Raw genomic sequence first — 21,652 nt, forward strand, 5'->3', positions numbered from 1 at the left:
TTTAACATTTGCTAGACGGTGTCCAAGCAGATTAATCTGGATTGGTGCCAACTAACAACGGTCCCCACCTGTCTTATCTCAAGTTAGTATTCTAGCAAGTTTTAACAAGCCTTGCAGTTCTCTTTTTTTGTTACTTTATCGTGCTGTACCAACCAACAATACCTGCTGTTCAAATACACTACCGTTTACGTCAACAGAGTAAGCAATGACTCAAACTCTTAGATGCCATTTAGCACAGTTTTATTTATTGTATATAGACTTTGCTACATAAACAGTAACTTTAGAAAAACCTCAGTATTCTATATGCTTTTTGTAAAGCAGCAGCAGCAACCAAGTGCTTTTGATCACAACAGTAATTTCTGTGTGATTATAGAATGTAACGCAATGAAATATTTCACTGCAATATTGTTAACTATTGTTTAGTTTGGTCTCCAAGTGACTGAGCCTGCAATCCGGCTCAAAGGCTGTTCAAGTCTCCTTTACTTCAGTTAGAGCTAGTTGCCTAACTCTATGCACAAGTGCACTCAAATAGCTGCACCTGAAACACTCCACACATGCAAGAAGGGCATGGAGCACAGATCACAACTCTTTGTTGAAAACTGAGTTATCTAGGAAAATAGACCAAATCAAAAATGTAGGTTGGAATTGCTATTTCCTTAAACATATCCTGGTTCATAGATCCCATCAAACCATAGTGCATGCTGCTGAAATTGGGGGCAACTCCCATGACACTGCTGGGAATAAGCCATGGTCTGGTTTGTTGTGTTGTCAGGAAGCTAGCCTGGCTATTCCAGGAATTTGAATCCTTACTTAGATTAGAAGGTTACTGGCATGCAGCCTACTCCACTTCCCATCCCCACCGTGCCAAACTCGTAACACTATGTATATAGGATCAAGCTATTTAGGTTTGATTCTCTGCCTGAAACCTGTAGCTAATTTGCCATGGATTTAATTGCTGAGAGAACCACCACAATATCAGATGACCTAAGCAATCATCTTCAAAAAAAATTCATACGGCTCCCTCCTCAAACAGCATTGCTTCAAAATGCAGGTGTGATAAATCTGAATGCTTTTCTCCTGCCCCAAACCCAACTTGAAACAACAACAGTTCCCTTGACAAGGAAATAAATATTCTTATTTCACTTTTTCCTAGTTTATTCATTCCAAAACCCAAAGACAAACAGTTCTTGATAATGTGAATGAAAACAAATGTATAGTGATGACAAGAAAAGAATAACTGGTTAGTTCTTAGCTTTACTTTTTCATTTCGTCAATATCGAAGCTGCACAGATAAAGAAGGTTTCTTTTATCTGCAGCCACCTTCACACTTGTATAATATGCTTGAGCAACTATTCAGCTAAAAAGTAAATCAGCTCCAAACCAGAATTGTTTGAAAACTTTCTGTATTGCACACCAGTCCTGAGCGGCATAAAACATGTGAATGTGTTTGATGTTTTCCAAGGAACCATATATTAATTTTAAACAGAATTCAGTGAAATAAGATCAACAGGTATTGCTCAAGTACAATACAAAACCTATTTCAAACATTCATTAATAGAAGACAGAGTAAAAATTTCAAAGTATGAAATATGGATGAGGAGCTTAAACTTGGTACCCTACCATCAAAACTGACATTCAAATGACCAAGGACACACATTTGAGGAAGAAGCAGCAGCATAAAGTTACTGAAAACTTTTATGGAGTCATAGAGTTGTAGAGTTAGAAAGGACCACGAGGGTCATTTAGTCCAAAACTTGCAATAAAGGAATCTTTTGCCCAATCTGGGGCTCGAACATAAAACCCCGAGATTAAGAGCCTCAAGCTTAATTGAATACATGCCTCAAGTCTGAACAATTTATTCTCACTGAGAACATTGTTAGATCAGGCTTTAAATTTGTTAATTTCTTCTCTGCGTTGTGCTTCCCTTTCCAGACACTAAGTTTGCACGTCACAGTAAGAAAGAGGTGGGTGACCTTTCTCCCAAGAGTCGTATTTCTTTCTGCAGGTCATATACCCATGACAGATAGTTCCAGAGGCAAAAGTGGTCGGAGAAACAAATGCAAAATTTACCTCTCCATCCAGGCAAGCAAGAAGCATCAGAATTCAAGGACACATTCCAGCCAGGCCAAGACAGATAGTGCAAATAAAAGGCTGTTAAGGGGAGCACCATGGCTCAGGGCCTGAGGAGAGTCTCAAGGGCCAGAGAGCCATGAGGGGCTACATTTGGCTCACAGCACTGAGGTTCCCCATCCTTGTGGCAAGCTATATAGCATGGATTATAATACATGTGCAAATTGCACCAAGTTTGCTCAACAGAGCTAGGAGCAAACAAAACGCGATCCTTGGCTTAGCATTTTGGTGGGATTGTGGTCAGTTTTGCTCCAAACCTCAATGATTGGTGAGACAGAAACAAACCTGGACCTATCATGGCTTGTTTCGGTGAAAGAAACAATGATTACAACAACTGGATGTAACTCTAAGTCAGGGATCATGGGATGTCACCTCTAAATGCTAGTAGGGAGGAGCAAACCAGGTACGATTCACTTGTGCAAGATAAGAAATGGCTTATGGGCTTACCATGATGCACATGCGTTGCCACTGTATAGTCTTGCAATTTCTTTAGGATTAAAAACAACAACACCCAAGTGCAAATATGAAAAATGCTATATTACCACATTGTTGTAATCTAAGGGATCATATGTCTGCTCTTTAAAAATGTTGCAAGACTTCATGAATTCTTCATTCAACTTGCAGATTTGGTCATTCAAAATTTTCCCCTTCATTCCACCAAACTCCAGTTTCTCCAGCTTCTCGAACTCAAGCGTAGTAACAAAAATATCCTAGAACAATAAACGTTATAATTAACCACAATTCCTGCCACAATGAAAAATTGATTTTGTGTGTTTGTGTGTTGCTCTACAACCTTGCATTCCACATTTAACTTAGAATGAAAAGCATGTTGCATACACACACACACACACACACACGTACGTTTGCTATTACCAAGTGAAGTGGGGAAAGAAAAGAACCCCACAGCTAGAAACCAGAGGTTTCTTTCACAAAGATGTTTATCCACAAAGAAACTCTTGGAGAATGTTCGGCAGAGGTGATTTATTGGGGGGGGAGGGGTTGGACTTCCTGGTTGTGTGTTTTCCTCCTCCCCTTCTGCGCTAGAATATGGGGGTCTTTCTACCAATACAGCAGTGGCATCCCTACTCCCTTCCCCATGTAAATGGTGCATAGGATTGCTCTGTGAACAAGTTTAAATATGAAGCATCAATAGGTTTGCAGAGAGAGAAAGAAAACATGCACTGAAGGGAGGGAAGAAAAACATTGAGGAAGAGCTTTGTAACTCTAAATGCATCAGGGTTGGGGGGTTTTAAGAACAAAAGTGACCTTCTACATCACCTTTGGTACCCATTTTGTGTCTTTCTTTGCCATTGGCTGAGTGCATCTCCCTAGGCCACATAAATTATGAACATTCATCATATCTATGTTCACACTGCAATTCTATCCCTGTCTAATCAGAAGTAAGTCTCATTGACTTTAGTTGGACTTACTCTCTGGTAAACATGGGGCAAGAGCCTTCTTCGCCCAGACGGTCATATTCTCAAGATTCCAGGGGTTGTATGCTGGTGGGGGGAGGCAGGCAAGGGGGAACCAAAGTGGCTGGGGCAAAATTGGGTGGAGCAGCAGATGTGATTGTACAACATCTTACATTCCAGGCACGCAAAGGTCAGTTTTCTACAGGTACACACCTTTAAATCCTCCACCTGGGCAAGCAAATGACAGCATAAAAGTTCAAGGATACATTCCAGCCAGCTGAAAGCAGTTCAGAAGGGTCCAAGAGTAGGACTGGTAAGAAGTGTGTCATGGGAAGAATCCTGAGTGCCAGACAGACCTAGGTCCCCAGGCCTGAGGTCCTTCACCCCTTGTGTGCAGGGCTGCAACCTCAGTTCAATAAGCCTAGGTCTTATATACACCTAACCAGAGCAAGCCCTATTTAATTCAGTGAGATACATTTCTAAGTATACATAAACAGGGCAAACAACAGAACAGTATTACTGCAAAGAGCACACTGCTTTTCTGCCATTAGTTTAATGTGAAGTTCCAATTGAAAAAGCTTTCAGGGAAGACTGATTCTATCCTAAACTAAAAGCTAATCATTAATTTCTCCGAATATGGCACTACCAATGTGTGTAAAGGAACATCTACACTTAAAAGAAGAAGCAGTAGGTTTTCCTATGTAGTTTACTCTTAACTGTAATATTGGTAGATATGATAGTAGTTGGTAAGAAATACCTCTATTTTTTCCAAGCGGTTTAGAAACATATTGAACCTAAGGAAGACCATATTTGGCTGAAAATCCCATGGTTTAACCTCTTCGTTATTAGCGAAATAGGTTGCGATTTTTTCCCTTTGGCTAAAAAAGTTATCCTTAAAACTTCTTAAAGTATGAAGAGCCTCTTGCACTTGTTCCAAAGTTTCTTCCGTTTCTCTTTTCATAATATCTTCTGGTGAAAGGTATGATATAGCCTACAGAGAGGAAGTAATAACATTTTTTAAATGTACCACCAATAAATGAAAACTAAGAGCCACTGGCAGGAAGGCAGTGCCATTGCAGTATTTTAAAAGACAGTATGTTTGCAGCAACACACAGCTATATAAATGAAGGTGAAGTCTGTTGACATCACTTAGCAAAAAAAGTCAAACAAATTCTGCATTTTTTCAAAACCTTCATGTCTACTCCAAGTAGTAGATATATGCTTCTTACATACATAAGTTCAACTGTGAACATCTTTTCACTGCGAGTGTATTGCATGGCAAGCAGAATTTCATTGGAGGTTAATCACGCAACCATATTATAATTGGCTTGCTACAGTTTTTCACAGTGTGTGCCATGACTAGCTTACAGCATAACCAACAACCAGCTTTTTTTGGGAGGGGGGACTGCTCTAACTAGTGAACTACCCACGATTGTGACAGATAGAGTGGGGTCTATGAAGACAGTCAAGTACAGAGAGGGCGGAAAAGTATTTGATCCCCTGCTAAATTTGCCCGTTTGCCCTCTGATGAAGAAATGACCAGTCCATAATTTTAATGGTAGGTTTATTGCAGCTGTGAGAGACAGAACAACAACAGGAAAAACCCCAGAAACCCAGAAGACAAAAGTCAGAGATCGATGTGCATTATAATGAGTGAAATAAGTACCGTATTTTTCGCCCCATAGGACGCACCTAGGTTTTTTGGGGGGGGAAATAAAGGGGAAAAAATATTTTTCCCCCACAGCCGCGGGGCTGGCACGGGGGAAGCCCGAGGCGAAGTCGCTCCGGTCTCCCCAGGCTTGCGGAGAGGTGTGCGAAGCCCGGGTGCGCTCTTCAGCGGGTCCCAGGCTTCGGAATGCAGGCAGCTCCGCGCAGCCGTCGGGAGCCCGGCGCGACTTCGCGGAGCTGCGCGAAGCCCAGGGCTGCAGGCACCTCCGCGCAGCCGTAGGGAGCCCAGCGCAACTTCGCGCTGGGCTCCCGAGGGCTGCGCAGAGCTTCCTGAAGCCTGGAGAGCAAGCCTCGCTCTCCAGGCTTCAGCGAAAGCCTGCATTCGCCCCATAGGACGCACACACATTTCCCCTTCATTTTTGGAGGGGAAAAAGTGCGTCCTATAGGGCGAAAAATATGGTATTTTATCCCTTTGCAAAAGATGACTTAGTACTTGGTGGCAAAACCCTTGTTGGCAATTACAGAGGTCAGACGCTTCTTGTAGGTGGCCACCAGGTTTGCACACATCTCAGGAGGTATTTTGTCCCACTCCTCTTTGCAGGTCCTCCCCAAGTCAGTAAGATTTCGAGGCTGATGTGTAGCTACTTGAACCTTCAGTTCCCTCCACATATTTTTGATGGGTTTAAGGTCTGGAGACTGGCTAGGCCACTCCAGGACCTTATTGTGCTTCTTCTTGAACCATTCTTTTGTTGCCTTGGCTGTGTGTTTTGGGACACTGTCATGCTGGAATACCCATCCTTGACCCATTTTTAATGCCCTGGGCTGAGGGAAGGAGGTGCTCACCCAAGTTTTGACCATAAATGGTCCTGTCCATTGTCCCTTTGATGCGGTGAAGGTGTCCTGTCCCCTTAGCAGAAAAACACCCCCAAAGCATAATATGTTCCCCTCCATGTTTGACAGTGGGGATGGTGTTCTTGGGGTCATAGGCAGCATTCCTCCTCCTCCAAACACAGCGAGGGGTTTTTCCTGTTGTTATTCTGTCTCTCACAGCTACAATAAACCTTCCATTAAAATTATGGACTGGTCATTTCTTTGTCAGAGGGCAAACAGGCAAATTTAGCAGGGGATCAAATACTTCCCCCCCCTCACTGTATATTGCACATGTGCAATGCATCTCAATGGGCTTTCTTGACAGACAGACATTCTCTTTTCTGTTCTGATGGCGTCTCTGCCAGCAGAGGCCAGGCTGCCCACAATCTGGAGTTTAAGTTCTGCAACCACCCTATCTATATAGTCCCTATGCTTGCTGCTTTACCCAAGAGAGGTAGAAGCTAGGGTACTGGCACGGAAAATGCAGAAAAACTGCATCCACTGAAACAGTCGATGCACCAAGAGATTTTGTTTACAGATCAGAGTTAAGAGTTCTGTTAAGTTATTGGAATTGCCTCTTTTACAATTAGGGCAGTTTATCGATGTCAGACTATGAAGTAACCTAGCAGTAAACCGGTTCAGTAATAAATCCCCTGTGGTCTTGAACTTAGCAGATATTGCCATTACAGTTTTGCTATCTGATAAGCAATTTCCATTAACAATATATTAAAAATGGACGTTGTAAACAGCTGACAACATGAAAAACAGTTTGTAAAAAGCTATGTGATCTTTAAAGAATGCCGCCTCTTTGTCAGGCAAACAGTGTATTGTATTTTTAATAGAGATCACATAAAATAGCAGAATTTATGACTATAATTATTTGTGTGTTATATAGCTTTAGTTGTAAAAACTATCTTGGGACTTTGGAAAATTCACGATAAATACTTTGGGAGATGGGAGCTAAAAAATAACTAACACCAGATAAATTTATACTCTCTTGTCTAAACAATTCTCCTGTATTGATTGACTCTTATTGACTAAGGCTGAAATGCTATGCACATTTCTCTGGGAGAAAGACACACTGAAATCTATAAAACTACTCCTGAGTAGGCATTTATAGGATTATGCTTTTCATGCTTATGTAGTTTTCTATTCACACCTTGAACTACCTGGCTAATGAGAAGATTGCAGAATTCCTGCAGCAGAGATATGATTCTTGCTGGAGTATTGTAAAACTTGGAGTGACTCCAGATCAGACAGATGGTGTGGAACAAAGGGGGAATTAAAATATGTATCTTTGGAAATTCTGTATCTTGAAGATGCTGAATATGTCTTTGCAGAGGTCTCAGGTAAAGCTCAATATCCTGGGCTTCAATGAGTGCTGAGAAGAAGAAAAAAGAATCAAGTATAGTAAATGGCGGTGAGTCGGAGATAAAAACACTTTGAGAGTTTCTACAAAAAGGACATAAAAAACACTCCCTGTGCCTACAATAAAGCCTGCTGAATCTCCCAACAGTGTGGCAGCATGGTGTTTAGGATAAATTTGAATGCTTTACTCCAATTCACGCATTTTGTTTCTGTGACATTCCTCTTTGCAAAGTAGAAAAGCAAGCCTCACCATCCCATCCACCATTCAGCTTGACCTCACATACGAGGCAGCAGCATTCCACATGAACTCTTGAACAATTTCTCCTGCTCCAGAGGCCAGGGCCTGAACCAATGGGTTCAAATTTCAAGAAAAGAGATTCCAACTCAACCTCAGGAAGAACCTTTCTGGCAGTAAGAGCTGTTCAACAGTATTACAGACTCCCTTGGAATGTGGTGGGCTCTTCTTCACTGGAGGTTTTTAAGGAGAGGTTGAGCGGCCATTTGTCATGGTGGCTTTAGCTGAGATTCCTAATAGGGCATCAGAATGGAACACCTATTTCATATATGAAGTCATTTTTATGGTGGGAAAAAAGGGGATACACTCACCGCTCAACCACAAAGTGCCTAAGCTAGGCATAAGCACTCCTAATCACTAGAGACTCCAGTGACAAGTTTATTTAGAAGAAGAAGAAGAAGAAGAAGAAGAAGAAGAAGAAGAAGAAGAAGAAGAAGAAGAATAGTAGTAGTAGTAGTAGTAGTAGTTTGGATTTGATTATCCCCCTTTATCATTACCCAAAGGAGTCTCAAAGTGGCTAACATTCTCCTTTCCCTTCCTTCCCTGTTATGTACTGAGTTGAATAGGATCCAAACTGCAGCAGTTTGATTGGTCCTAGAACAATAGGATCCAAAAGGCAGCAGTCTGATTGGTCTTAGAACAATGCAGCAGTATGATTGGTTGGCAGGAACCACCCAATCATGCTCCAGATAGAAGTGAATCCACAACCTGACTGGCTTACAGTAGAATTCCAGAATTAGCCCATCATGTGCAGCCCATTGTGTAAATAATGTATATAAAGCAGATACTTTGAGGGGACATTCATTCATTCCTCCTCACCACTATGAGCTGAATAAAGAGCATGAAATCACTTTGCAACTCTGAGTATATTCCACTCCCCCACAACAAACACTCTGTGAGGTGAGTGGGGCTGAGAGACTTCAAAGAAGTGTGACTAGCCCAAGGTCACCCAGCAGCTGCATGCGGAGGAGCGGGGAATCAAACCCAGTTCACCAGATTTCGAGTCCCCTGCTCTTAACCACTACACCACACTGGCTCTAGGGGGGAGCTAGGGGGAGAGCAACCTCTCCCAGAACAGGCTGTGTACCTAATTATTGAACACATGAACCAACCAATCACAGAATACTAGAATGCCAAACTAGTTATCACAGACTACCAAGTTTCCTTTCAGCTACTCTCAGTTTAGGAAGGAAGGGATAATCTATTCCGATCTAGGGGATTAAAAAAAAAACGCCCCATCAAAAAATGAAAGTGAAGCACGGCTTTCCTGTGTCACCTTTAACGGCCAACACTTTCCAAAATCTGTGAAGAAATTCTAGCTGCTTTAATGAATTTTGGCCAACATGCAAGAGAATGCTTTCTCCTGGTGGCTGTTTACACAACAAGATTAACTTTCAAATACAAAATTTGATACTTTCCTCCAAAGTGTAAAAGAAAGAATATTCGCCCGCCTAGCAAGGACCATGCAAGCTTAATCACTTGCTAAACTCTTTGTACATTTGAGATAAAGTGCCCTATAAAAATAACAAGCATTATGAGATTTCATTGACATTTCATTTGATCAATATGCAAACAAAATAGTAAAACATGACCAACTGGGTAATACACAAACTTTAACTGTTTTATGTTAGAAGTAAAACTACCTAGTAACAGTTTTACCGCATGGAACAGTCTCTAAATAATGTTTACAAAACACTCTGTGTTAATCTAATTGCTTAAACATTTTATCTTGCTTTATATGGAAGTAAAAATATCCAAACTTTATACATATAAATTATGAGGACATCTAAGGCTGTCCCAAAGTGCAGGCAGTTAATTAATGCTTGCAGCAATACATCAGGAAGTATTATGGATTATTCCATAACATGCACACATAAATGTATACAGAATATATACACATTTCATTCAGAGAAATTTACCATTTTCTACTTCCTTGTAAATGTCTTGAAAAGTGGGATAATAGCTGCTCATCTTCACTTTTAAGATCCTAATCATTTTCTGAACGATGGGACTCTTAAGCTGGAATTAGAACAGAACAATGAATCTCCAGCAACTATCCAGTATGTTTTAAGAATCCGTTTTATCACAAAATGCAGTGGGCAGTGTTCAAATAAACAAGCTTTGGACAGACCAAGCAGCAGGGTTTCACAAATCGTTGGATATATATTTGAAAATTAATTTCCAATCCTAACAAATCATACCCTTGAAGGTGATGGCCAGAAAATTATTTAAAATGTTGAGTCTTGGGGCTGAAAGTTTATTGCACCAAATCTCAACTACCACAGCCCCTTTTTAACATAAGGATCAAGTACATGGGTCTACTTGCTATATCCCCTCCTGGACAGAGTTATCTTTACCACAGGTATCCACTCCCAGGTAAGAATCAAAACTAATTTCTGCTATATACTGCATGTGGAGCAGTCTTGGAAACATCTTCAGTTGGTTCAAAATATGTTTCAAGTGGAACTGGTCCCTTAGAACATGGGTCACTAGTATTTATTCATTTTTTTAAACTTTGCTATGGCTTAGTTAACACCAAGGTATCTGACAGACCATCTGCATCTTTATGAACCCGGCCATTCTTTAAAGCCCATCAGCAGTCTTCCTCTAGGGGCCTCCCCTTTCTCAGTGGTGCACCCCCCCCCCAAGTGTGGAATATTATCCCTGGGAAACCTGACTAGTTGTAGGTATTTGGTTAATATAATATTCTCTTGTAGTTTAGTGCAGGGGTATGGAATATGAAGGGACATGGGTGGCGCTGTGGATTAAACCACAGAGCCTAGGACTTGCCGATCAGAAGGTTGGCAGTTCGAATCCCCGCAACGGGGTGAGCTCTTGTTGTTCGGTCCCTGCTCCTGCCAACCTAGCAGTTCAAAAGCATGTCAAAGTGCAAGTAGATAAATCGGTACCGCTCCGGCGGGAAGGTAAATGGCATTTCCGTGCGCTGCTCTGGTTTGCCAGGAGCGGCTTAGTCATGCTGGCCACATGACCTGGAAGCTGTATACCAGCTCCCTCGGCCAATAAAGCAAGATGAGCACTGCAACCCCAGAGTCGGCAACAACTGGACCTAATGGTCAGGGGTCCCTTTACCTTTTTTATGGAATATGAAGCCCTGCAGATGTTGCTAGAATCCAACTCCCATCAGCCCCAGCCTGAACAACGCTCAAAGATAATGGAAGTTGTAGTCACAATTTATTTATCCGTTATTCACTTTGTAAGTCACTTTTATCTTGCCCAGGGCAACCCAAAGCGACTTACAACCAAACCAACAGACAATGAACCCCACATGGGTACATTAAAACCAAGAAGAAAGAGAAATGCATTTTTTAAAAAAATCCCACCCACTTCTAAAGGCTACAGATATTTAAAGGCCAAAGGCCTCCTTATAGAGGCCTTTGGCCTGGCGCCTGAAGATGACTGTCAGGCAAGCCACCCTGAGGAGAGCATTCCACAACAGGGAGCCACCACAGAAAAGGCCCATTCTCATGCTGTCACCCTCCAGACCTCTTGTGGAGGGGTCACATTGAAGAAGGCTCTCAGATGATGACTGCAGGGTCTGGGTCGGTTCATATGGGGAGAGGCAGTCCTTGAGGTATTGCAGCCTGAACTGTATAAGACTTTATAAGTCAAAACCAGCACTTTGAATTGGGTCCAGAAACTAAGTGCAGTGAGGCCAAGATTGTCATTATATGCTCAAACCGTCTTGCCCCTGTGAGCAACCTGGCCACTGAATTCTGCACCAGCTGACATTTCCATCTTCAGAGGCAGCCCTACATATAACATGTTGCAGTAATCTAACCTAGAGATTACCAGAGCACAGACAACAAACTTCAGCTTGCTTGGCAGTATCTACAAGTTAAAAACTACTAACTACTAGCTAAAACAAAAAAAAAATCCTTCCAGTAGCACCTTAAAGACCCACTAAGTTAGTTCTTGGTATGAGCTTTCGTGTGCATGCACACTTCTTCAGATACCACAGTGTCTTGTATTTGGTATCTGAAGAAGTGTGCATGCACATGAAAGCTCATACCAAGAACTAACTTAGTTGGTCTTTAAGGTGCTACTGGAAGGAATTTTTTTGTTTTGACTATGGCAGACCAACACGGCTACCTATCTGTAACTGTAACTACTAGCTCTAACTCACGTTATATACAAAGATAAAAGTACAACAATGATCATGAATTGCTAATTGCTTACCTGGTCATATATGCACAAGAGATTATCCTTTCTTTCTTCCCAAAACTTTAGCTCAACCTGAGGATCTGAGTGAAAGCCATGAAGAAGAGTTTCAGCTGAATTCCTTCCCACAGTGTCTTGTATTTGATGCGACCACTTGATAACCATTGATTCTATTGCATGCAGTACTGATCTTGTGAAAGAGTCTTGCCTGCAAGTTAGGAAAATGGCAGGATTCCCACATTCTTAAATTCAGTGACATTTTACAGTGCATGTTAACCACTCTATATTCCTGCCTGACTTTGTGCTTAGATCAGTTTATATTGCTTAGCTTTGTAAACCCTTCCATCACATTTTTTGGTTTGTGTCATTTTCTGCCTGTTTTTCATCTTGGAACAGTCTCTCTTTTACATTGGGAAGTGCCGTTTTACACTAAAAACTGTTCTACCCCATTTCCAGCATATTTCACCCCTATGCTAAATGAATAGTGTCCAACCAGGCAAATTTGTTCAGATTTGGCAAACCAAATTGTAAGCCAAATTGTTTTTGTGACCATCCAGTTTCAAACTCTTATTTTGCCATTTTAAAAAGGTATCGCTGTTAATGGTTTAATAAAATCTGCCTTTAAAAAAACAACAACTTATTTTCCTGTGAAATAAAATCTAATGTTGATTATCGCTATACCATATTAATTTTGGCGTAAAATAGGCTTTAGTAATTTGTGCTTTTCTAAAAAAATTAAATAAATATAATGCAGTAATCAATACATCCGTTTGGTATTGTACATTTCACATTGACAGGTGACTCCCACCCCTCACATATTATTGGCATTTTTAAGGATTCAACCAAAATGTTTTACCTTCTGCTTGAACAAACATGAAGCAAAATGTATTTCTTTTTTGATGTAAACACACACACACACACACACACAGAGAGAGAGAGAGAGAGAGAGAGAGAGAGTCTCCTTACTTATTTTCAGTACATATCTCATGCAACTCAGTCTCTCTTGCAACTGTTGGAATGGGAAGGAGAGTTCTTCCTGACATAGCTCCAGTCATAACATATGCCTTATTTTTCATGATTTCTACATGCCGTTCCATGTCCAGGGAAACAACATGTGGCCACGTTTCATTATTTTTCTTATTGGAAAGAATGGGCAGTACAACCTGAAAGAAGTGAGAAAACAGTGGTGGGATAGAGGAAAAACACAACATATAAACTATGGCTGCCATACATCTGTATGTTCCCTGGGTTTCAAAGGCGGAATTGACGTCCGGGGCGAATTTCTGAAATGTGGCGCTTTGTCCTGGGTATTAGGCAAGTCAATCATGTTTCTTTTGGCGTTTTTATCTTTAAAAAGCTTGACAACTTTGGAGTTGTCCTGGTTTTTACTTTTTGAAATATGCCAAGCCTAATATAAATGCATTGCAGATAGGGGCGGGGGGGGGGGAGGAGGAGAGAGGCTTCAAAACTAGCAACACTTTCAGTTTCTTAGTGACATGCCTCAACATGTTTTCTTTTTCAGGCCCATCCTGCTGCATTTTGGATTATACTGGGCATGGCTTTATATAAACAATGGCAAAAAAATTGTACTTTAGGTCATGGAAGAACACTTGAATGTCAAGTAAATCAAACCTAATTAGTAGAAACATTATCTATGATGGTAAGGGGGAATATGCACAAGTGTTGAATAGCTGGAAACTAATAGATGGACTCAAGTAATTTATTATATTTTAAAAAGGAATTAGGGATAGAGATACAAATTGCTCCAAGTTTTACTTTTTGTAGTATGTTCTAGGAAGTGTCAGGTTTTTGCATGAGGATAATGAGGAAAACCAAGATCCTTGATTGATTGTGAAATGGCTAGCATTTCTGTCTCTTATCTTCACACTTTTGAGTCTTTTTAAAATAAAGAATTTTTTTTAAATAAAAAACCCCAGCATGGCATGAATACTTTGGTCAGGTATCTAGTAAGAAATAATCAAAAGCATGTTGAGCAATGCAAGATCTTTACATTAAATATTTGACTAGGCATTTTTGCTGTTGTGAAATTCTCAGCTGATCTCTGTGCAATAAATTAGTTAAGTAAACAGCCACAGTGGCACAATACATATGATTTGTAATCACTACATTCACATACACTTGCTTGTTGCTATACATCTCCCATAGTGATAATGTTTGCTAAATGCAAACTTGCTGGTTAAACTTAATGCTTGCTAAATCCCATTTCACCCTTTTAATTCCAGTCTGTAGTCCAATCTGCTTGCAATAAAGGAATAACATGGAGACTATTTATTTATTTAGAGCTTTTATATACCACTCTTCATAATGTATATCCCAGGGCAGTTCAGAACATTAAAATTATAAACAATAAAATATAATAAAACAAAATATAATAAAACAAAACAAAACACCTAGAGCGCTTAAAGCCTACAGGCTGAGCTGCACAGTAAAACTCACAGCTTCTAAAAAGTATTTAAGAATTAGTTGAAAAGCCTAGGGGATTAGAAAAGTTCTTGCCTGCCACATATAAAACTACAGAGGAGACACCAGGTGTAAGTTTCCATAACTGGGGTTAAAGGATCCCTTTTCATTTGCTATCACCAATTTTGTATATGATAGAGGGAACTTTTAAGAGTAATCAATAGTGCAAAAGCAGACTGATCACTTATTTAACAAGTAAATTTGCTCTCAAATAGCCGTTCTCATTAACATCTACCCCGGCCTGCCATTTTAAGTGGAAAGCATGCAGGGACAATGCTCTCTACAACATATTATGAGAAAACCAAGTCTTCGTTAATGACATTTTGATTTCCCCCAGAATAAACCCTGAAGCAGAAATCCTAATCAATGACCTGGTTCCTGTGTCGTCAACAAGGCATGGTTTTAAACTATGGTTTAATGTGAATGCGCAGCACATTGGGGCAGAGTGCTGAAAAGTCATCACATCACTCCTTCCCCCTTCTGCTGCGGACAAAACAAACCAGAGGCTGGCTTGTTGTATCTTCCCGGCATGGGCTCATTCATGATTTTCTTTAAGCAAACTACTAGCAGTAAGCCAAGAACAAACCTTGGTTACTGCTCTAGGATTGTTTGGGGAAAACAAACAATGAAACCAAGTTCAGATGATAACATTGTACAGAAGCACAGCAGGGTGGGGGAAGAACTGCAAGATATTTTATACACCATGCTACCAACATGGTCTTTCACATTAAACCATAGTTCGTTTTAAACAATGGTCAGTGTGATGTGTGAAATTCTGTTTGCTTTTGTGAGCTACCGGGTCTTACTGTCTGCATTCTCTTCCTTATATTTTACTTTACAAGGAAAAAAAGGAGGGTTGAATATTCAGGTAAAAGATACCTTGTTTTGTTTTTTTACCTGAGGGACCAGCCCCCCAGCTCTGTATAGCTACGGGCCCATGCTACCCCTTCTTTATAAACCCGATTAACCAACATCCTGGTCAAATCGATTTGATCTAAATCAGAAGTTACAAAGGATTTTCCACCCTTTTGCAAGTTTGGGGGAGGCTTGAAATCCATCTATTTGGTGTAGTGTGGTTAAAGACTGATAAGTTTAAATTACGAAGAAATACATGAGCTAGAAGTACCTCTTCTAAGAAAATCATTACATGCTCCATAGGTGCTCCAGACAATTCTGCAAATTTGAGGGCTTCATTGCAGTTTTCTGCTCCAACGCAGTCTGTGTTCTTCATAATACAAACGGTTTTGAGTTTCACGCCACTGGGTATCTAAAGCAGAAAAATGTTACAATTCTGAAGTGAATGAATTGTGACCATATGTACTCATTCATTTGATAATTTATATAATGTTGTGAGGGGTTTTTTTTGGGGGGGAGGGTAGGCTGTATGCCAGAGTTCCTTCTCATTCCTGGATGCAACAAGAATCCAATTGCTGGAATAGCCAGACAGGTTTCTTGGTAATGGGTCATTAAAGTAACAAAGAAAGTGCTTCTGTGCCAGACTACAAATGAGTGGGGGGCCCCCTCCCTCAACTCACTGGTAGTTAGAAAGACAAAAGCCTGAACTGAGGTGTGTGAGCTAGAACCAGAAGTAGGAAGCAGGCTGGGCAGCTGAGAGACAGAACCATGCATGATTTTTGCTGGAATCCAAGGCTGTGGCTATGGGAGAAGCAAGACCTTATTGGGATGTTAATGCCATGAACCCCTCCATCATAGGCTCGCGTTGCATATATGTGCAAATAAACCATACGTCATATGAAGACACCACAGTCTTCACTGACCACTGTCCTTCTTTCTGAGGAAACTGAACTCTGGGCAAGCTCCTGGAACTGCTAGAATCTTGCACTGCTTGGAGATTGTAGGGTGGCATGCAACACTATAACTGTGCCAATCTGTGAATTAAGATTAGGAACCATGATTAAGATAAACAACCATGCTCCATGCAAACCAGACCAGAGTGGAAGAGCTCTTCAACACAATAGGTTTGGTCCATAATATTGCAACTACATAGGATTACCATAACACAGTACCAGGACTGCCAAGATTCATGCTCGCATGTTGCAACATTCCATAAACAATTTTGGAAACTATGGGGCACAAGTTTTCCAGGACAGCTGCGATGTATCCCAAACAAAAAAAAAGCCCTTTGATGACTGGAATGATGTGCACACTTGCACGATGTACAGAAGATTCAACAAGTGAATTAATGGTTGTATATCCTGCTGTGGTGCTTATATGCTTCTAAATTGGAGCTTCCACTCTGTGTGTGTATGTGTGTTTTATTTGTGTGTGTGTATATAGGGTGCTGGATTCCCTGTCTCCCTAGTCACAGCTTTGCTGCTCTACTGAAGGAGAATCTATGTATGGAAACTTATTCCTTGTCATTTATTTCCCTACAATGCAGCATTATGGAGGCAATTTATACCGAAGTATACCAACACTAATAACCTTGATGTTAGATTAATAAATTTGAAAAATAAAGTAAACTTTTAGGATTGCCATATTTTGAAGAGCAAAAAAGAAAACATTTGCTGACTTTTACTTTTAACTATGGATCTCTATGAAAAAGAGGACATATGTCAACCCTAATTAGTAAACTCATTTTTAATCTGCATACCTTATTTAATTAGGGTTGATCCAGATTTATTACATATTGCTGAGTATAAAGCATACTTCAAAATTATTAGCTACTGTAGTGGGTTGCTTTCATTTTTGTTCTATTACTTTGTGCAATGAAATGGCTTTAAAATAATTGTCTTATAATGAAATTTAGAACTTTTAATTCTAGTTGCAGCATATTGATACAAGTTGTATCTCGTTTTGTTTGGCCTTCCCCACCTAAATGTATAAAGTAAGTGTGTTGTTATGAAGATCAAATCTGAAGTAAAAAGTAAACCAAGAACAAAAGAGAATTCCAGATAATCAGACCATGAACCTTCCCATCACAGACACTGCAGTAGGAAAGAAGTACAGTGGTACTTCGCGTTAAGTACTTAATTCGTTCCGGAGGTCCGTTCTTAACCTGAAACTGTTCTTAACCTGAAGCACAACTTTAGCTAATGGGGCCTCCCGCTGATGCTGCACCGCCGGAGCACGATTTCTGTTGTCCTCCTGAAGCAAAGTACTTAACCCGAGGTACTATTTCTGGGTTAGCGGAGTCTGTAACCTGAAGCCTAGGAACCTGAAGCATATGTAACCTGAGGTACCACTGTATTAGACTTCACTTCCCCTCCCTTATGAACTGGTATCATAACTCAGCAGTTACATCACAATCCAAGTTGCAATCTTACCTCATGTAAAATCAAGGTGAGATAATTTAGCATAACCACCCCAAGTTAACAGCTTGTGATAAACAAGTTGTGAAAAGAAGCTTTTGAAAGCTGTGAATCACATGGAAGCAATTACCAATACAAATCTTTCTGAAATTCAGTTTCTAAGCAAATTAACAAGTGTTACATACAATACACAATAGCATTTTTACTACAGCAGAGAATGTCTCTCAAATAAGTAAACATGCTCTTCAGCAAACAGGCAGAAAATGCACCTACATTGTTTACATTACAGATTCAGAAACAACGGCCACACTTACTGGCATTTGTTTAGTTTGTAACTTGTAACATTGCTCAGGCTTTTGGTGAGTTACAATACAGAAACAACACAATCAAACTATAGTTCGCAACAGATAAATAAGACTTGCATATTAATAAATAAAAAACCAGCTCAGGCACAAAGGTCTTACAACATTTTCCAAAAAGAGCTTAGACTTGGGCTTTAGCAGGTCTCAAAGGAAAGGTGTTCTATATTTTGGGGCAACCAGACAAGATTATAGCACTGAACTTGTTTCAAACAGGATATTTGAGATGAGGTTCTATCAATGAATTAACTGTGCAGCTTTTGTAACCAAATGGAAATATATTGACAGACCAGTGGTACATGGCTCTAGTCTAGGGATTAGTGTTAAATAATGCAAACTCATTCGGAAGTAAGAACTACGAATTAGAAACTTCTCAGGAACAGTCGCCACAACTAAACCAAGCAATTTTCTTCATTATGTATGCATGCTGTAAAGAATGCAAACAGGTTGCAGGTGGGTACAGCCCACAGGTGGGCCCACAATAGCCAGCAATATTTTTTGCCATTGGAGGTTGGGTGGGATAGAATCATAAAATCACAGATTCATACAGATTCATACTAGTCCAACCTTCTGCAATGCAGGAATCTTTTTTGCCCAACATAGGGCTCAAACCCACAGCCCTGAGATTAAGAGTCTCATGCTCTACTGACTGAGCTGAGCACACACACCCCGTTATGAAAATGACAACAGTCCACTGTGGACTATGGTCAGTTCAACCCAATTCACAAGAAAGTGACTGTATACATGCGTACAATCACATAGAGAACTTGTGTATAAGCAATCTGAAGTTATAGTCCTACAGTGCAAGCATATCAATATATAAAAAAAATCATATGAGATGTGTACACAGTAGAACATCAGGTCTGTGTACAAACATACCTGACTGACCACCTATTCCCAACACCTGATGAGTTTTGGAGTTAACATCTCCTAGAATGGCTCCATGGGAGCCAAGGCCCCTTCAGCTCCCCCAATAAAATATTGGAGGGGTCCACACTCCTTAAAGTTGATGGGCATTGACCTTCAGATGTGTGTGTGCCCCACGACATGTGATCTATTATGTGGGGTGGGGCTTACCTGTCGACCCCCCAATATTTCATTCAAGTTGGCACCCCAGGGTGGCTTCGAGATTTGGAAGTCACCCATACCAAACACATCCACATGGCTGGGTGTTGACGGAGCCCACAGGAGGCGAAGGGCGCCCCTGTTCTGGAAACCCCACCCAAACACCTCCCCGGCCATTATTTACCTTCGTCCCAGCTGCCAGCCCTCCGGCTAGAGGGAGGCGGAAAGCCAGCAAAGTGAGGCGGCTGTTCTCCAGAAAGTCCTCCAGGAGCTTCTGGTTGTCTTCCTCCGCCAGGAACTGGCTCCATTTGTCGCCTTTCAGCTTCAGCAAGTGCGCCACGCGGCGCCCCACGAACTGGGCCCTCGCGTCCTCCGCGAAACTTTTCTCCTGCGCCGTCTCGTCCTCGTCCTCTTCCATCTCCAGTCCGGCGTCCACAGAGGAGGCGGCGGCGGCGGCGGCGCTGCAGCTGCAGCAGCTGGGGCACTTCGTTGGCAAGGCGCGCCCTTCCCAACTTCTCGACGCGAAGCTGGACGCCCTTTCCTCGCCTTCCCCGCGCAGTTCTGGAGCGCCCGCTAATTAGCGCGCGGGCAGCTCACCTGCTGCTGCTGCTGCTGCCGCTGCTCCTCGCGCTCATTGCCGGCCCCGGAGTTGCTCCCCACGCCCCCGCCAGCGTCCGGTTCAACTCGCTGCTCCGTCTGCTCCAATCAGCGGCGGCGTCCCGTTGCCCTGGGGACGAGCGAAAAAAGTCACGGCCCGGCCACCCACAAGCCGCTCCTCAAGGGAAACAAATCACGGCCCTGGCCAATTAGGGCCACGGCTTGCCAGGAAGGAACCATCAGCCGCTGCGACGCCGGGGGTGGGAAGGGTGGAGGGGGGGCAACGGAGAAGCTAAGGGCTGGCGAAGGTTTTTAAATGCGTCACACGGATGTTTAGCGACACACCTCCTGGGGGTCTCTGCCCCCCCCTCGCGGAAGCCTGGCAGGTCCTCCCCACGAGCAAATGGACTGGCTCGCTCCAAGGCAGCAGAACTAGCCACTCGATAAAATGCATGCATTTTATAGGGTTTCCAAACGGTGTCTTCATTTGGGCAAGGGCGGGTGCCGCTATCAACGTGCTTCTGGGCAGGTGTTCGGAGAAGCCCAACTTGCAGCCAATGGCTTCAGTTTCTCATAGTTTTGAAATGGCGAAGTAGGCAAGCTGCAGATTCACGGAGAATATTAGGGAAGTGCGCCAAAAACTGGCCAGTAGTTGGTTTGTTTCCTTCCCTGTTACCGTTTTTTCAGACCACTAGTGACTAGGAAGAATATTAAACCAGAACTTTTGTTTTCAAGAGCTGAAGAAAAATGTGCAAACCTCTTGGGCTTGCCGATCAGAAGGTCGGTGGTTCAAATCGGCTTGACTGAGTGAGCTCCCCTTGCTCTATCCCAGCTCCTGCCAACCTAGCAGTTCAAAGCACACCAGTGCAAGTAGATAAATAGGTACCGCTGTGGCGGGAAGGTAAACTGCATGTCTGTGCGCTCTGGCTCCCATCATGGTGTCCCGTTGCGTCAGAAGCGGTTTAGTCATGCTGGTCATGCTGACCCAGAAAGCTGCCTGTGGACAAATGCTGGCCCCCTTGTCCTGAAAGCGAGATGAGCACCACAGCCCCTCCTTTGACTGGACTTAACCATCCAGGGGTCCTTTGCCTTTTTACCTTTATCAGTAATATTATTACAAAAAATCTTCAGGAGCTAGATGTGCTGTGATTCTTGTGTGACATTGTGTCATGGACTGGTTGGGCACAGAGGAATAGCTGGGGAAACACCAAGGGAAGAAGGCTCAGAGCCTAGGGAGTGATGTTGGGACCATGATCAGTGGCCACAGGAAGATTGGAAGGAGGTGTCAGATCAGGCATAGGCAAACTCGTCCCTCCAGATGTTTTGAGACTACATTTCCCATCATCCCTGACCACTGGTCCTGTTAGCTAGGGGTGATGGGAGTTGTAGTCCCAAAACATCTGGAGGGCTGAGTTTGCCTATGCTTGTGTCAGATGCTGAGGAGGTAACAGGGCTAAGTGAGGAAGGAGAGTCTGTGGCAGAGAGAAGTCCAGAAGCAGAGATGGAAGCAGAAGAGGGTGGCCAAGAGGCTAGTGAAGAGTCATGAGTGTCTCCTCCTATTGTAACAAAATCTTCACTCCACTTGTCTCCCAGAATGGGAAGAGGCATGAAAAAGGCAGAGGAGAGGTGGCAGCATGCAAACACAGTCTTCGATTGCTTGGGGGGAAAACCTGGAGAGGAATGAACTTAGGCAAGTTGTGGGGAGGCAGGGATCTTCAGTCTCAGCAACTGCTTCATGGGGGGCAAGACCTATTGGAGATAGGTTGCTGCGCTCATTAGGCCTGACACTCCTTTGCAGATTGTGTGTTTGCTAATTGTTAACTCTAACTCACACAGTGTGATTTACTGCTGGCTCGCGCCTGACACACTAGCAAGTTATTCGTAACTTCATCTCCCTCTAGGAAGGCTTGCCCATATTTGTCCACTAAGCAGATTCTCAGTGATAAACGGCTT

General features: G+C 42.2%; 1 protein-coding gene across 1 annotated transcript in view; it reads right to left on the bottom strand.

Annotated features, from left to right (window-relative positions):
• The window catches only part of DNAH11 (dynein axonemal heavy chain 11), a 148,601-nt gene extending 128,995 nt beyond the window's left edge, over nt 1-19,606 (bottom strand). The window contains exons 1-8 of the mRNA XM_081883500.1: nt 19,287-19,606; nt 15,533-15,673; nt 12,892-13,088; nt 11,944-12,133; nt 9,666-9,765; nt 7,253-7,464; nt 4,303-4,536; nt 2,673-2,840 (exon numbers count right to left, since the gene is read on the bottom strand). Of these exons, the coding sequence (XP_081739626.1) occupies nt 2,673-2,840; nt 4,303-4,536; nt 7,253-7,464; nt 9,666-9,765; nt 11,944-12,133; nt 12,892-13,088; nt 15,533-15,673; nt 19,287-19,520 (1,476 nt within the window). The 5' untranslated portion in view covers nt 19,521-19,606. The remainder of the gene's footprint in view (nt 1-2,672; nt 2,841-4,302; nt 4,537-7,252; nt 7,465-9,665; nt 9,766-11,943; nt 12,134-12,891; nt 13,089-15,532; nt 15,674-19,286) is intronic.
• Nucleotides 19,607-21,652: the final 2,046 nt, after the last annotated feature.

The sequence above is a fragment of the Podarcis melisellensis genome (genome assembly GCF_964234715.1).
Source record: "Podarcis melisellensis genome assembly, chromosome: 12".
Lineage (NCBI taxonomy): Eukaryota > Metazoa > Chordata > Lepidosauria > Squamata > Lacertidae > Podarcis > Podarcis melisellensis.